Source organism: Arvicola amphibius, chromosome 8, assembly GCF_903992535.2.
Source record: "Arvicola amphibius chromosome 8, mArvAmp1.2, whole genome shotgun sequence".
Lineage (NCBI taxonomy): Eukaryota > Metazoa > Chordata > Mammalia > Rodentia > Cricetidae > Arvicola > Arvicola amphibius.
Window position 1 is genome coordinate 31,827,209 of NC_052054.1, and position 16,432 is coordinate 31,843,640.

At 38.7% G+C, this 16,432-nt stretch overlaps 1 protein-coding gene and 1 pseudogene across 1 annotated transcript; both read left to right on the forward strand.

The window, feature by feature from the left end:
• The first annotated feature begins 408 nt into the window (after positions 1-408).
• Taar1 (trace amine associated receptor 1) lies at positions 409-1,404 on the forward strand. Its single transcript, XM_038338371.1, has one exon. The coding sequence runs from the start codon at positions 409-411 to the stop codon at positions 1,402-1,404; it is 996 nt and encodes a 331-aa protein (XP_038194299.1).
• A 14,254-nt stretch (positions 1,405-15,658) lies between these two features.
• LOC119821685 lies at positions 15,659-16,432 on the forward strand (annotated as a pseudogene).

A 16,432-nucleotide genomic window follows, 5' to 3' on the forward strand; every position in this document is an offset into this window, starting at 1 on the left:
TTCTGCCTCCCAAGTGCTGCGATTAAAGGTGTGTGCCACCACCACCTGGCTCCTCTGGCTTTTAAATGTAGAGGTTTAATGTGCTTATTTTCTTTCTTTTCAAGTTTCATATTTTGGCACAATGTCCAGCTCCAACTGGATATTAAATATGTTTTGAATTGAAGTATTAAACTAACCTTGTAAATAAAACTTCCAAAACAGATATTCTTCAGCAAGAACGTGCAAATGTGATATAAAAGGAATGAGTTAGTTGTTAATCAGGTAATCATTTTTCTTTTTCTTTTTGCTCCACCCAGGTTTCCAGGATAGGTATGTGCCCATAAAAAAAAGGAGAAGGATCTCTAACCTGACTATGGATTCTGGAGAAAGATTGCTCAACAGCCTATGGAAAAACCAAGTCTTGTAGAGATGCGTCTTTGCCAAGATATTAATATTTCCCACATGAACATCAGCTGGTCAAAGGGTGTTCGTGCTTCCCTGTATAGCATAATGTCACTCATAATTCTGGCCACTCTAGTTGGCAATTTAATGGTAATAATTTCTATATCCCATTTCAAGCAACTTCATACACCCACAAATTGGCTCCTTCATTCCATGGCCACAGTGGACTTTCTGCTGAGCTGCCTGGTGATGCCTTACAGCATGGTGAGAACAGTTGAGCGCTGTTGGTATTTCGGAGAAACTTTCTGTAAAGTTCACACCAGCACCGATATTACGCTCAGCATTGCGTCCATTTTCCACTTAGCCTCCATTTCCATCGACCGCTACTATGCTGTGTGCCACCCATTGAGATACAAAGCCAGGATGAATATCTTGACTGTTTTTGTGATGATCCTCATTAGTTGGAGCATTCCTGCTGCGTTTGCATTTGGGATGATCTTCCTCCAGTTGAACCTCAAAGGAGTTGAAGAACTGTATCACAGACAGGTTTACTGTCTGGGTGGGTGTTCTGCCTTCTTTAGCAAAGTATCTGGGGTACTGGTCTTCATGATGTCTTTCTTTATACCTGGATCTGTAATGTTATTTGTTTACTCTAGAATATATTCCATAGCTAAAGGACAAGCAAAGTCAATTAATGGCACAAATCTTCAAACTGGATCGGAAGAGAAAAACAGAGTGCCACAAAACAAAGAAACTAAAGCTGCGAAGAACTTAGGGATTGTGATGGGTGCTTTTCTCATATGCTGGTGTCCTTTCTTTATATGCATGGTCCTGGACCCTTTTCTGGGCTATGCTATTCCACCCACTTTGAATGATGTACTGAGTTGGTTTGCATACCTAAATTCTGCCTTCAACCCAATGGTTTATGCCTTTTTCTATCCTTGGTTCAGAAGAGCACTAAAGATGATTCTCTTTGGCAAAATTTTCCAAAAAGATTCATCTAGGTTTAAGTTATTTTTATAATGCAATCCATGAAACCATTATATTTTACTGTTTTGTGAAAACAATTGGTGATTATATTTATGATAATAGTGAACCAACATTAGGCACATGGGCTTTTAAAATTATTTATTTGAGTTAAATATATATATATATATATATGTATATATACATATATATATGATGAGTTAAACTTTAATGTTTGTATATAATCTGACATTTGGGACCAAATAGATGTGGTCTCTGACATTATTGTTATGCAGTATTAAAGACTTACATGTCAAAGAATTGTCCCTGCCCTTAGATGACCTTCTGTGAATTGACAGCAGTAATTTATTCATTCAGCAACTGAATCACACAGCTGAATTAAGAGTACAAATTAGAAGGAATATATTTATATTATATTACATATATATGTATAGTATATTACAATACAAGTTGCCTCTAGTCAGTCTAAAACACTACTTTGAATTCCTTACCTGTAGACAGGGGCTGCTTATTCACTTCCCAGCTGCCCAGGATGAAAATAATCACACAGAAACTGTACTAATTACAACACTGCTTGGCCAATTATTTTGCATGCATATTTCTAACTAACTCTTACATCTTGAATTAATTAATCCATTTCTATTAATCTATGTATCACCACAAGGCTTATGGTTTACCAATGAGGTTCTCCAGCGTCTGTCTTCTTCAGTAGCTACACAGCGTCTCTTTGACTCCACCTATGTTCTCTCTATATGATTTTCAGTCTGGCTATATTCTGCGCTCCTATAGGCCAAAACAGCTTTATTCATTAACCAATAAAAACAGCATGTATACAGAAGGACATCCCACATCACTTTCCCTATGAGACCAGTTTGTTAAATTTCAAAAGGGAAACATATTTTTGAAGAATTTTCTGTACTTTACAGTGAAGTTTCTGTTGTTTTCTTATTTATCCTAAGATGTCCCTCAAAGATTATTTCTAGATATTGAATAAATCTTTAAAAATTTGTTATTTTGATTTACATGAAGAGAAAGGTTCTAGAAATGAAGGCCCAAGGATCCAGAAATAACTGTCTGGATTAATGTGCAGTCACGTAGATGTGCGATTAGAAGGCAAAAAGATAGAATCTAATAGTAATAAACTAGGTGAAACTGAAAAAAGTGTATTTTATTGTCTCCGTCGTTGTTAGTATATAATAAAGTTTATATGTATTTTCATTTGATTTGTTTGTGTTTTCATAATAGATAAGCACACCATCCTTAAATTTGCTTTAACTTCTTTTAGATAATTACTGTTCTTTTTATTGTTGTTGAAACAGGGCCCCACTAAGTAATTTGACTAGCCTAGAACTTGCTATGTATATCAGGCTGGCCTCAAACTCCTAAGAGCTGGGATTTAAGGTATATGTCACTGCATCCAGCCATTAAGACTTTACATTACACCCGGCCATTAACGTTTTTATATACATTACATCCAAACATTAAGGTTTTTGTATACACTACATCCCGCTATTAAGGATTTTTATGTACATATTCCTTATTGTGCTCTATTAGTCATAATTTCTTGATGGAGGAGTGTCTATGTGTTACTTTCATTTTTAATAAAGATACTGCCTTGGCCCTTTAAGAGACAGAAAATTAGGTAGGCGGAGTAGACAGAACAGAATGCTGGGTAGCAGGAGTGGGGAGCCGCTTCAGGCAGTCGCCATAGTGAGTCTCCATGCTTCTCCTCTCCGAGATGGACGCAGGTTAAGATCTCTCCTGGTAAGCCACACCTCGTGGTGCTACATAGATTACTAAATATGGGTTAAAGGAAGATGTGAGAACTAGCCAATAAGAGGCTGAAACTATGGGCCAGGCAGTATTTAAAAGAATACAGTTTCCGTGTAATTATTTTGGGTAAAGCTAGCCGGGTGGCGGGACACAGCCCGCCGTTTCTTTCTACAATTTCTAAAAAGAATATTGATGTCAATGAATCATTACTACTTAGGTTTTTATAAACGTGTATCAACCTTTATTTTTCTTCAAACAAGTTTATGACTCACACAATTCTACATTTTTACTTAGTACCAAACCCCTTAGCACATATCTTTCTTTGTTGGCACTGGTTTAATATTCATAAGAGATAGCCCATCAGGAGGAAAGGACAGCTGTGGGTTTTCCACATTCCCAGCTTCATATAATCTGCATCTTCTGATGGAGAAGGTATTTTTGTGTCTTGATTGCCCAGTACCCAGCCATACAGGACTCATTTTCGTGGATTTATTTATTTATTTATTTATTTATTTATGAGACAGGGTTTCTCTGTAGCTTTGGAGCTTATTCTGGAACTAGCTCTTGTAGACCAGGCTGGCCTTGAACTCCCAGAGATCCACCTACCTCTGCCTCCCAAGTTCTGGGATTAAAAGCATGGCCCAACATTTTTCATTTCAACCAGACAGAATCTTCTCTGACTGCCGTGTGGTTGTGGGGCTCCTAGCCTCTGACCTCTCCTCTTAACTAAACAGATGAGTGCATGACCTAAGATAAAATTTTCAGAAGATTTTTCTCCAGAATTGGAATCTCTACAAATGTGAGTGGGCAGTGGCCCTTTACATGATGATTAGCAGGAGAGTGAAGGGATGTCGAGTTCCAGTTTGTGCAAGTGGTAAGGTCACAGTCAGACTTCTCCCTATCTGTCCATTTCCAAAGTGAGTTATGTAGCCTTTCATGACCCATGAGTCCCGGAGGAGCTTCCATTTAAAGTGTTTAGTTATATCGATGGGAGAGCTCTTACTGTAGAAGAATATAATTGTTCCAAGAGAACAGTTACAACAACATGAATAGTTCTTTCTAAGCCAATCTATTATAAGAAATAATTTCATTTTCCAAGTTCTACTTAAATCTTCATATAAATTTTTATTCCAGGTCAGGTAGTAATATGTTAGCAAGGACATTTGTTGGAAAAGAATGGCTCTGTTTTAGGAGGTAAGTGAGCTAGAGGTTTCATCATGATTTTAAACTATATCTGGAAATCAACAATCTAGTCTTTGCAAAGTCATACATATTTGCTAGAAAGTAGAACAAACTGGGAGAACTAATCCACTGAGGATTTTGACAAGCCACACTTTCTGTTTAGTTGTGCTGGTGTCACCAACCAGGAAATTGAATATTAAATATAAACGATGCATGAAGAATGAGTTGTTTTTTCTAAAGCAGTTGTTTTTATTATTTATTTTAGATATTTTAAAATTATGTATCTCTCTCTTTCTCTCTCTCTCTCTCTCTCTCTCTCTCTCTCTCTCTCTCTCTGTGTGTGTGTGTGTGTGTTTGTGTGTGCACATAAGTACAGGTACCAGAAGAGGGATTTTGATACCCTGCAGCTGGAATTAAAGGTTTGAGTTGCCCAACATTTTAGGAACTGAATCTGGCCCTCTGCAAGGGCCTCACATTTTCTTAAACATTGAACTCTCTCTCCATCACAAACAGTTGGGTCTACAGAAGTATTTTGAAAATATTTGTGTGTGTATGTCATGGTGTGTGGTGTCTGAGTTCATGGGTGAGACACACAGATACACAGGTGGAGGCCAGAGAAGGCCATCAGGTCTCCTGCCTTATCATTCTCCCCGCGCCCCATTCCCTCAAGACAGGGTTTCTCACTGAACCTGGAACTAGACTGGTGACCAGAAAACCCTAACAGTCCAGTTTCTGCCTTTTATCACTCTGGGATTCAGGCACCCAAGTGGCTACATCTGGTGTATGCCCCGGGTGCTGGTGATTCAAACTCAAGTCATCATGGTTGTTCAGCAGGCACTTTTACCCAGAGCCATCCTCCTAGGCCCCATTTTATTTGCTGTTTATTTTGAGACAGGTGTCACTGTGTAACTCTGAATGGCCTGGAACTTGCTTTGTAGATCAGGTTGGCCTTGCACTCAAAGGGATCTGCCTGCCTCTGGCTCCAGAGTGCTGGGATTAAAGGTGTGCACTGCCACAGCCACCATCCGTATGTTTTAACATAGACTTTAAGCATAAGAGGCAAGAGAAAGGCACTCAGAAAGAAGGACACACCCCAGAAGCATGGATGTGTGTTTCTCTGAGTCACGCATGATTTTGAAAATTTAGTAAGACCACAACAAACAGCAAAACTATTCTTTATTGTTAAAATGGGCACTCAAACAGCTTAGACAATCTAGGAATCAGAGTAGGTTTATATTTTTATTTGTTATTTTTTATTCTTAATTCTATTTGTCTGTTTACTTTTATGGTGCTGGAGGATTTCCCCTCAGGGTACGCACATGCTAAACAAATTTTGTAGCACTGAACAACACCACAGCCATTCTTGCATTTTGAAGAATCAAAGATGCACATGCAATTTTTAGAGCATTTGACCATACATAGCGCACTGGATATATGCACAGTCTTAAAAACAGACAAAGACTGCAAAATCAACTCTTGACAGATCCTTGCTATTCTTTTGTCTCACCTCTTCTTTCCTTAAAATTCCTTCCACAAGACTGCAAGTTGCTGGCAAATTTATGATTCTGTCCCATTTTGTATCATTCTATTGAGTCTGGCTCTATGGTGAGTCACATCAGCCTCTACGTCTGGTTTGTATCTGTCTTTCGTTTTTCCTGAGAGAAAAACATCACTGACTCATGAAAATGATGCAGTTCTGGTGATATGTAAAAAGGCGAGTGACATAGTAACATCAAGTTAATTCACTCACAATGACGCACTAATGTTGGGAAGTCCTCTCAATAAATCTGTAAGTCAGGTATGCAGCAACTTGGTGTGGGAAGTCCTTCTGTCTATGTGTTGCTTTTATTGGTTGATGAATAAAGAACTGGCTTGAGCAATAGCATGGGAGGAGGAAGGCAGAGTTAGAGAGACCCCATGGAGCTGTCACCAGAGTAAGACATGCTGAAACTTTGCTGGTAAGCCATTGCCATGTGGCAATACAAAGATTAATAGAAATGGGTTAAATTAATATGTGAGAGTTAGCCAATAAGAAGTTAGAGGCAATGGTCCAAGCAGATATTTAAATAATGCAGTTTCTGTGTGATTATTTTGCTTCTGGGCAGCTGGGACAAACAAGCAGCCTCCTTTCAATAGCAAATGGGACTATTCTTTCTACATTTTGCTTATTGATCAGTGGTTTTACAATTAGGTGTGGACAAGTAATTCTTTTTAATCCTGGCTACCATAGGAACACTTTACAATAGTGTGGTCACTCAGTCTCATGTCAAGAAGATGATCTACCAAACGACTTCATTTTTTTCCTTGGAGCCGTGACACAGCAAAGACAGCTATTGGTTATCTACTTCTGCAAGGACCTGGACTGGAAACTGGGTGAATTCTTGAGCATACTAACATAAAGGAAAACACAGAAATGCATGACAGAAACATCTGTAAACTTTGAAAACAGACAAGTGAGGATTCAAATCCTTTCCTTAATGGCCCTGCTCTTTCTCCCCTTGTGCCTTTGCTTCAGCAGGTATGTTTGTCTGAAACATTTCTTGCCTATACTCACTTTGTAACTGGGTAACATCTAAACATTTGCCATGGAAGTTACCTATATATAGATCCCCCAAGTCAGTAAGCCTCTTTCTCTGAATTCCCAACACACTTCACACAGTACTTGTTGGTGGACTCGCTGGTTATGCTATGATGCCCTTTGGCCCTGTAGACATCATGGTTTTATTCTTCTTTACATTCTTGTGATCTTGGCTGTCAAGACTCAAAGGACATTTCCAGAGGTCTTCTAGGACTTTTATTTTTAGAAGAATTGATCAGTCTCTTAATCACTGTTCTATGGCTGTGAAGAACCACCATGACCAAGGCAACTCTCAGGAAAGAAAGCATTTAATTGGGGGGGGGGGTTGATGACACTTTCAGAGGTTCAGTCTATTATTATCATGGTGGGGAGCATGGGAGCATGCAGGCAGGCACCAGAGCAGCAGTTGAGAGCTACATTTTAATCCAGAGAGAGAGAGAGAGAGAGAGAGAGAGAGAGAGAGAGAGAGAGAACAAGGGCTTTTGAAATCTCCAAATCTACCTCCAGTGAAACTTCTTTCAACAAGGTCACAACTCCTAATCTTTATAATCCATTCAAATAGTACCACTCCCTAATGACTAAGCATTCAATATACAAACATATGGGGGGGGGGTTGTTTTGAAACTACCCAAACCAGGAAAACATAGCTGCAATGGAAATAAGAGTTTATGTATATATAAAAAGATAACCTTTGAAGGGAGGAGAGAGAGGGAACAAGAGCAAAGAAAGTTTAGTAGCTCTAAGGCACAGTGGCTCCAAGGTCAGGGCTTTTCCATGGCCTTGTTGATGGGCTTCACGGTTTGTTTGCATAGCTGGCTTTTCTGAGCATACTGCCTGTTACATGTAGCTTTGCATGTAATTTCACGCACTGTGGATCTCATTAGCACCTTGAGGCTCTACACAGGGATGTGTAGTTTCTACTGTAATGAGCCATAGGCTATTCTGAGAAACTCAGGGCATCACTGAATCTGCTCCATTGATGGAAGTCAGTTTTTGTCCATCTCTGGAAGAGGTGTCGGGAATGTAGGGTACGGCCCAACTTTCCTCTCTGCCAACTTGAGTTTCCTTACATTTTGTAAGATTTGCATCGGGCCTTCTGAACCTCACTGACTCCTCTCTTTTCTGCCTCGCCTTGAGAGAAGTCACTAGAGAAGTCACGTTGCTCAAGCAAGTAGAGAATAACAGGATGCAGGAGGGGACACAGCTAATAGAAGTTAGAAACAGAGGGGAGGCCAAGTGTGCCAGGTTAGCAACTCTACTCTCTTTAGTGTTTTAGAAAATGGGGTAAGCTGTGGGACCACCAAAGGGGATATGTAGCTTTATTCCTAACAAGGTGGATCCACGTGAGCTGGATTTGGGTAGTAATGTGAATTCTTTATTATCAGAAAAACTTTAAAAGCTAAATTATTAAAAACATGTTCTGGGGTTATGGATGCAACTCAGTGGCAGAGCATTCATTAATTAACCTGCACGACTCCCTGGATTTAATACACAGCACCACAAAAAGCCCCCATGCATTCTGAAGATTAACTAGATTTGGCTTGTGTCCTTCTCTCTAGGTCTGTGTTTGAAGCTGTACCTGTGGTGATAATATTTAGAATAACTGGGTTGACACACTTGGAAATCTACAGTTTTAAACAGTGATGTAAATCCTTGGGCATGCGCACACAGCTCTTCTAGGAACCATACATATCAGGCAAACTTATTTGAGGAGAAGGAATTCTACTTTAGTACTCAGCAGGTAAAAACCGGAGGTTTGGGACTTAAAGGTTAGCCTCAATTATAAAGCCACTTCTGAGCCATTGTATGAGCTACCTAGTAAGATTTGGAGTGTGTGTGGGTGGGGGGGGGGGAGGAATGAGGAAAAAGGAGGGAGAAAGTGAAAGTGAAAAAGAAAGAGAAGAAATTCTAAAATATTCAGTGTGTGTAGCAAGGTGAAATGTCAGTGGGATATTAACGCCTGCAGCATACTTGGACATGAACTTGGGTCACCTGGTTGTGCCCCTCTGTGGGTAGGTCCTTCTCGCAAAGCCTGCTGTGCAGCTAGCTTCTCATGAACATTTGCTCGAGCCATCGAAAAGGGTTACGATAGTTTAACAGGATGCAATATCTCTAAATCAGCATGAGAAAAAAAATTATTTCTGAAGTTATTTCCTGAAATATCAAAAATTTCTAAGCTCAAAGGTCCCTTGGCAGTCTAGCTCAAGACTCCCAGTTCTGCCCAGGCTGAGGATTGTGTTGATTGTGAAAGCCGTTTTGTAGTTCAATATAGAATAACACAAAATAATGTAGTGACTTTTCCATATTGTAAAAATTATTCAGTGGAATAAACTTTTGTCTAAGATTATGTTCCCACTGAGTTTCAGGATTACAATGTTCTTCTCTTTTATGAAAACATTTTTAAAAATAAGAAAACAGCTTTTCAATTTTAATTTTAATTTTCATTATTTTTAATTGTGTGTGTACATGTGTGTCCCTGAGTACAGTTGCTTGCAGAAACCAGAGGGTCAAGTCTCCCTGGAGCTGGAGATATAGGTGGTGGTGAGCTGCTTGACGTGGATGCTGAGCTCAAATTTAGGTCCTCCAGAACGGCAGTCTGTATTCTTAACCAATAACCCATCTTTCCAGCCCCAGCAGAAAGGGTTTTTGAAATGATTTTATTGGACGGACCCGTTTGTCTTTCAATTAAAAACTTTATGACCTCTCTCAGTCTACTACTGTAGCCTGTTAATTACATTGGAATGAAAAATGAGTTTGGTATATACCTGGGAGCAATGTGGTCTGCAGATAACTAAAGTCACAAAGAATGGTAAAAACTCTCAGTGATATCCCTAGGAAGACTGTTACCGAGACAACAGCTGAACACAGTCAAAACAGTTCCTAAAACTTGCCTGTATTATACCAATGCTCTTTTTGAAGGAAAACCTTGCTTTAGTGCATGCAATTTAGTTAGACATTTTTTTAAAATGGAAATTATTTGAGCAAACAAAGCAAATATTTAGTTGAGAGTTTTCTTATCGCAGTCAATTAAGACTGAGGTGTGCTTGATGCCAACTGAGCGGTTGTCAGACTTCTCAAACTGCCTGCATGGATGGCCCTAGCTTTGCTCACAAAGCCAGCTCCCTGAGAACTTTTGCATCAGAAAAGGCAGGCGAGGGGCAGTCATGGCTTTGAAGGTTTTGCATCAGCTGAAGTTTTATTTCTTATTTTCACCCTTGAACTTCACTTAATAGTTTGAGAACTCCCCTAAGCATTGAGGTCCTCAAATGAAGCTCTGTAAGAAATGTCTCCCCATCCCCATTAAGGACAACTACTTCCCCAGGGATGTAGAAGATGAAAATGTTTTCCACCAAGATGACACCAAACTGAACTGTTAATGACACCCTCTGGTCTCTATTTACTCAGAAGTTTGTCAAATGAGAAGGAAGTGCCACTTAGACTTGTCTCTTTGGACTAAACTGCAACTTTAGAGTGTGAACCTGTAGATAAAGAGCACTGGGCATTGGTAAATAGCCAATCAACACATTTAATTACTCTTATTAGGAATTCTCTCAGCGACTTTAAATAAGCAGGCAGTTTTGCAGATAATGACATCATATGCTTGAAAAGTGAGAATAGCCTCATTTTCAAATTGTAAAAGTTTATTAGTCTGTTGATTCTCCTGAGTACAGGAAATCATGGAAAGCTTGGTGGGTAAGGAAAAGCATGCAGATTGTAAATTGGGTATTCTTCCATGGTTCATATGACTAGAAATACTAAAATTAAAAACAACAAAGCAAAAGTGAAGAAAATACCCCACTAGTACCTTTTTAAAATCTCTTTGTGTGTGGTGTGTGTCTGTGTGTGTGTGTGTGTGTATGTGTGCACATGTGTGTTTAGGTACTCATGCGTGTTTAGGTACTCGTGTGTGTACATGTCTGGAAGCCAGGTGTTAATATCAGGTATCTCTCTCTCTCTCTCTCTCTCTCTCTCCTCTTTTGGTATTTCTAGACAGGGTTTCTCTGTAGCCTTGTAGCCTGTCCTGGAACTTGCTCTGTAGACCAGGCTGGCCTTGAACTCATAGAGACAGGGTCTCTCACTGAACCCAGAACTCTATCTATCTATCTATCTATCTATCTATCTATCTATCTATCTATCTATCTACCTACCTATCTATCTATGTCCAGAGCAGTTGCTAGAGCCAACCCTGGAGTTATGGGTATGAGTGCCATAGCTCTTTCCTATCTGACCATTTCCCCAACTCCCCAACTTTAGTAATATATTCCAGTTCTTTTTATAATTTGTTGAGTGGATACTGCATTGTTTTCAGGTTTCTCATAAAGATTTATTCATCATCTATTCATTCACCAGGCATGTATTCATTGGACATTTATGCCAGCCATTGTGTTAGATGTGTACTAGAAATACAGATGCAGGAGCTGGAGAGATAGCTCAGAGGTTAAGAGCATCGACTGTTTTTCCAGAGTCCTGAGTTCAATTCCCAGCATGTAGGCGAACCAGTAGGTATGATGAATAATCAGACCAGCTCAAGAACAAGCTATATTTTAATAATTGAAAAAGGGGGAAAACTCACGCTATCAGAGTGAGAGGTCACAGATCTGAAATGGTCTGGTGAGCACAGCACAGCGAAAGAGTGAGCGAGCTCACCTGGATTTTCAGGTTTTCTTCCCTGGGGACCAGGTCACCACGCCCCAATTCACTGTGATTGGTACATGGTGGCTCGTAACCATCTATAATGAGGCCTGGTGCTCCCTTCTGTCATGCAGGCAGAACACTGTATACATAATAAACAAATATTTTTTAAAAAGTAATATAGATGCACAATCACCATGTTTGCTACATCTCTGAAACTTGTGGAAATAAAGTAGACTGTTCTGGATGTGAAATGAGACCAGATTAATCCGATGTTTGAACAATGTACGCATGGTTCATAGTGTATGGTCAACAGTTCAGATTTAACATGCTCACTCGAATTCTAATTGTTCTCAGAGCAAATTCACTTTTTCATCATCAATCTGGGTCTAGTTGCAGAGTCAAAATTTTAAAATGTATCCCTATCATGTTTAAGTTAATCTCACATCATCTACATTGCTCTTTCTCTTTGAATGGCTGACCTTAGAGGTCATTGTGATGCAAATTCTTATTTTCTTCTTAAATTTCTCTTTTTTGTATGTGTCCAGTATAAATGTAAATATTTATAAATATAAAATAGATATAAAATAAGCCAGCATTTTTGTTTGTTTTTTGCCTATTGGGTTTAGCCTATTGATAGAAATTTAAGTTTTTGGTATGCATAATAAAGAAGTCAACCAAGTTTCCCCTCTTAGGTATTTTGTTGACCACTTCCACTCTCCTGCAATTGCTCCACCTACAAGTCTGGAGTTGTTACTCCTTCCCCCACCACACGTCCTATCACAGTTGGGTCACATGTGGTAGTCCAAGTACACCCTCCTACAGAATCTGCATGAATTCCACGACTGGTTTGGGTTGTAGCTCTTGATCACTCTGGTCCGTTCTCCATCATGAAGTCACAGATTTATCTGGAATACAATGTGGCTGTTTGCTGTTGATCCTCCTCTGGCTGCACTTTTCTCTTTGTTTTGTGACATAATCTCCACATTCCCTGGCTAACATGAAAGTCCTTCAGTTACCCTGCCCACTTTCTGTCTGAACCCCCTGCTTTTCTTCATATCCCATTTCAGCCATACCAGGTTACCTAAATTGTCTGAAAACATGGCTCTTTTTCAGGACTCCTGGACTGTGTACAAACTACTCCTAATCTTTAGCAAGCTTTTTATCAAATTCATTTGATTATTCTAGAAGCTTTGCCTTAAGCATAACGACTTTTTTGGAGCTAAGTGCTTAATTCACATATTTTTCTTTATTTTATTTTTTATTATTTATTTTATTGAGCTATACATTTTTCTCTGCTCCCCTCCATGACTCTCCCCTTACCTTTAACGGTCTCCCATGGTCTCCATGCTCCCAATTTACTCAGGAGATCTTGTCTTTTACTATTTTCCATGTATATTAGATTCATGTATGTCTCTTTTAGGGTCCTCATTGTTGTCAAGGGTCCGGGGATTGTGATTTGTAGGCTGGGTTTTCTGTGCTTTATGTTTAAAAACCACTTATGAGTGAGTACATACGAAAATTATCTTTCTGGATCTGTGTTACCTCATTCAATATGATGTTTTTTAGCTCCATCCATTTGCTTGCAAATTTCAAGATGCCATTATTTTTTTCTGCTATGTAATACTACATTATGTAAATGTACCACATTTTCCTTATCCATTCTTCAGTTGAGGGGCATTTAGGTTGTTCCCAGGTTCTGGCTATGATAGACAATGCTACCATGAATATAGTTGAGTACATTTCCTTGTGGTATGATTTAGCATATATACCCAAAAGTGGTATTGCTGGGTCTTGAGGAAGGTTGTTTCCTAAATTTCTCAGAAATCACCATACTGATATCCAAAGGGGTTGCACCAGCTTGCATTCCCACCAGCAATGCAGGAGCGTTCCCTTTACCCCACAACCTCTCCAGCATAAGTTGTCATCAGTGTTTTAGATCTTGGCCATTGTTACAGGTGTAAGATGGAATCTCAGAGTTTTGATTTGCATTTCTCTGATGACTAAGAATGTTGAACATTTCCTTAGGTGTCTTTCAACCATCTTAGATTCCTCTGTTGGGAGTTCTCTGTTTAGGTCTGTACTATTTTTTTATTGGATTATTTGTTCATTTGGCGACCAATTTCTTGAGTTCTTTGTATATTTTGGAGATCAAACCTCTGTCTGATGTGGGGTTGGTGAAGATCTTTTCCCATTCTGTAGGCTGCCATTTTGTCTTGTTGACTGTGTCCTTTGCTTTACAGAAGCTTTTCAGTTTCAGGAGGTCCCATTTACTAATTGCTTCTCTCAGTGTCTGTGCTACTGGGGTTATATTTAGGAAGTGGTCTCCTGTGCCAGTGCATTCAGGTGTACTTCTCACTTTCTCTTCTATGAAGTTCAGTGTGGCTGGCTTTATGTTGAGGTCTTTGATGCATGTGGACTTGAGTTTTGTGTATGGTGATAGATATGGATTTATTTTCATTCTTCTACATGTTTATATCCAGTTATGCCAGCACTATTTGTTAAATATGCTTTCTTTTTTTCCATCTGATATATTTTGCTTTTTTGTCAAAAATGAAGTGCTTGAAGTTGTGTAGATTAATATCTGGGTCTTTGATTCAGTTCCATTGGTCCTCCAATATTTTTTTTTTGTGCCAATACCAGGCTGTTTTCTGTATTGTAGCTCTGTAGTAGAGTTTGAAGTCAGGGATTGTGATGCCTCCAGACTTTCTTTTATTGTACAGGATTGTTTTGGCTATCCTAAGTTTTTTGCTTTTCCATATGAAGTTGACTACTGTTCTTTCAAGGTCTGTGAAGAATTTTGCTGGGATTTTGATGGGCATTGTATTGAATCTGCAGATTGCTTTTGGTATGATTACCATTTTTACTATGTTAATTCTACCTACCCAAGAGTATGGGAGATTTTCAGATATCTTCTTCAATTTCTTTCTTCAAAAATTAAAGTTCTTCTCATACAAGTCTTCCACTTATTTGGTTAGAGTTACTCCAAGATATTTTATGCTATTTGTGGCTATTGTGAAGGGTGATGTTTCTCTTATTTCTTTCTCAGCTCATTTATTATCTGTGTAAAGGAGGGCTACTGATTTTTTTTGAGTTAATTTTGTATCCTGCTGCATCACTGAAAGTGTTTACGAGCTGTAAAAGAAGCTCCTTTGTAGAATTCTCTTTCCTGCACTTGCCTGAACCTTCCCTGTTCAGGTCACTTTCATTAACCTCCCAGGCTAATTTCAGTCCAGACATATGATTGAACACTAAGGGTGACATTGTAATAATTTGTCTTTATAGAAGAAGTAGTTTTTTCCTGCTTAAATCTTTTGCTTTTGTTTTTAATTGAAATATTTGCTTCCTTGTTATTCTGTTTCTTATGTATTTTTGAATACATTCACTTAATGGATGGATAGATTTTTCTCCCTTCTGCTGTCTGTCCTCCACTCTATTGATTGCCTCTCTTGATATATGCATTTTGCCTTGGTATAATCTCATTTGTATGTTTCTGTTTTTGCATGGGTTATATTTAAAAATTGCCCAGGTTAAAATCACAAGCCTTCCTTATTGTATTTTCTCATTTACTTTTATAAATGTTTTTAATCTTGTTACATAAACTGTCTCTTCTTTTAGTTTGCTAAGAGGTTTTATTTAACAATATAAATCTATTTTAATTTTACCATGTTCTATTGAAAAAAATCAAATGATTGCTGTTCTCTAATCTGATATTGTGATGTTAAATTATATCCTAATATCAAACTACGGCATTGTGTTTCTGTCCTTGGGATAAGTCAGCAGGCATCTTTTTAATTTTCCACAAATGATTCATGAATTTACACCTTTGCATTTGTGTTTCTGAGTAAAATTGAACTTTAATTTTCCTATTGTGTTGATTCTTGTCAGGCTTTGTACTGAGGAGTTTATGTTAGCTTCATACATTAATTGGAAAATGAACAGTTTTCTGTCTCTTGAATCGTTTGTCTTTACAGATTCAGTAGAAATTGCCATTTATATCATCTATAAATGACCTGGAGTTTTCATTACATGAAAACAATAAAAATTAAAAGGAAAATAAAAAGATACAAATGATGATTATAAGAAACATAAGAATAAAGCTGTTAAAAGTTGTACAGGAGGGAGATGGCTCAGTCAATAAAGTATCTGCAGTGTGAACATGAGTTTGGATCTCTGGACCTACATGTGAACATGGTCATGCATGTCTGCAACTCCAGTGTTGGAGGCAGAAGCAGTTTGGTTTCCAGTTTTTTCCGTCAGTCTAGTCAGCTGGTGAGACTTGAGTTAGTGGGAAACCCTATTTCAAAAGATAAGGTGAAGAGCAATCGTAGAAGACAGCCAACGTCAAGTTCTGGTCTCCACGAGTGCACACACATGCACACACATATCTAACCATACATATGCACGTACGTACTACATGTGCACACACAAACATACACAAAAATGTACAAGTAATGAAGATGAACTTCTAAAACTGAATAAATAAACTATAAAATATGTATGAGACGTTTTCCTTTTCCTCTTCCTGGGATGGTGCTTAGAGGCACTCAGAATGGTCCAGTGTTTTAACATTGTAGGCTTCCCTACAATGCATCCGCTAACAAAACTAGGCTTCTTGAACCCCTGGCAACAGGATTGTTTACCTTTACACCAAGAAGGTTGGGAAAACTCCTAAATCTGCATGTGGTGTGTACCCAGGAAGACTGAGTTGTTCATCCTGTGAGACCTAAAGTCCTTATGAGACTATTGAAGACAAAGAACCATGTCAGCTGGGCCTACAGTAGTTCCAGGTATTCCAAGTGTGGCTGTGACAGGGTCAAATCAGCTTTCCTTATTGAGGAGCTGAAAATTGTTGGGAAAGTATTGAAGGCACAAGCTCAGAGTCAAAAAATGAAATAA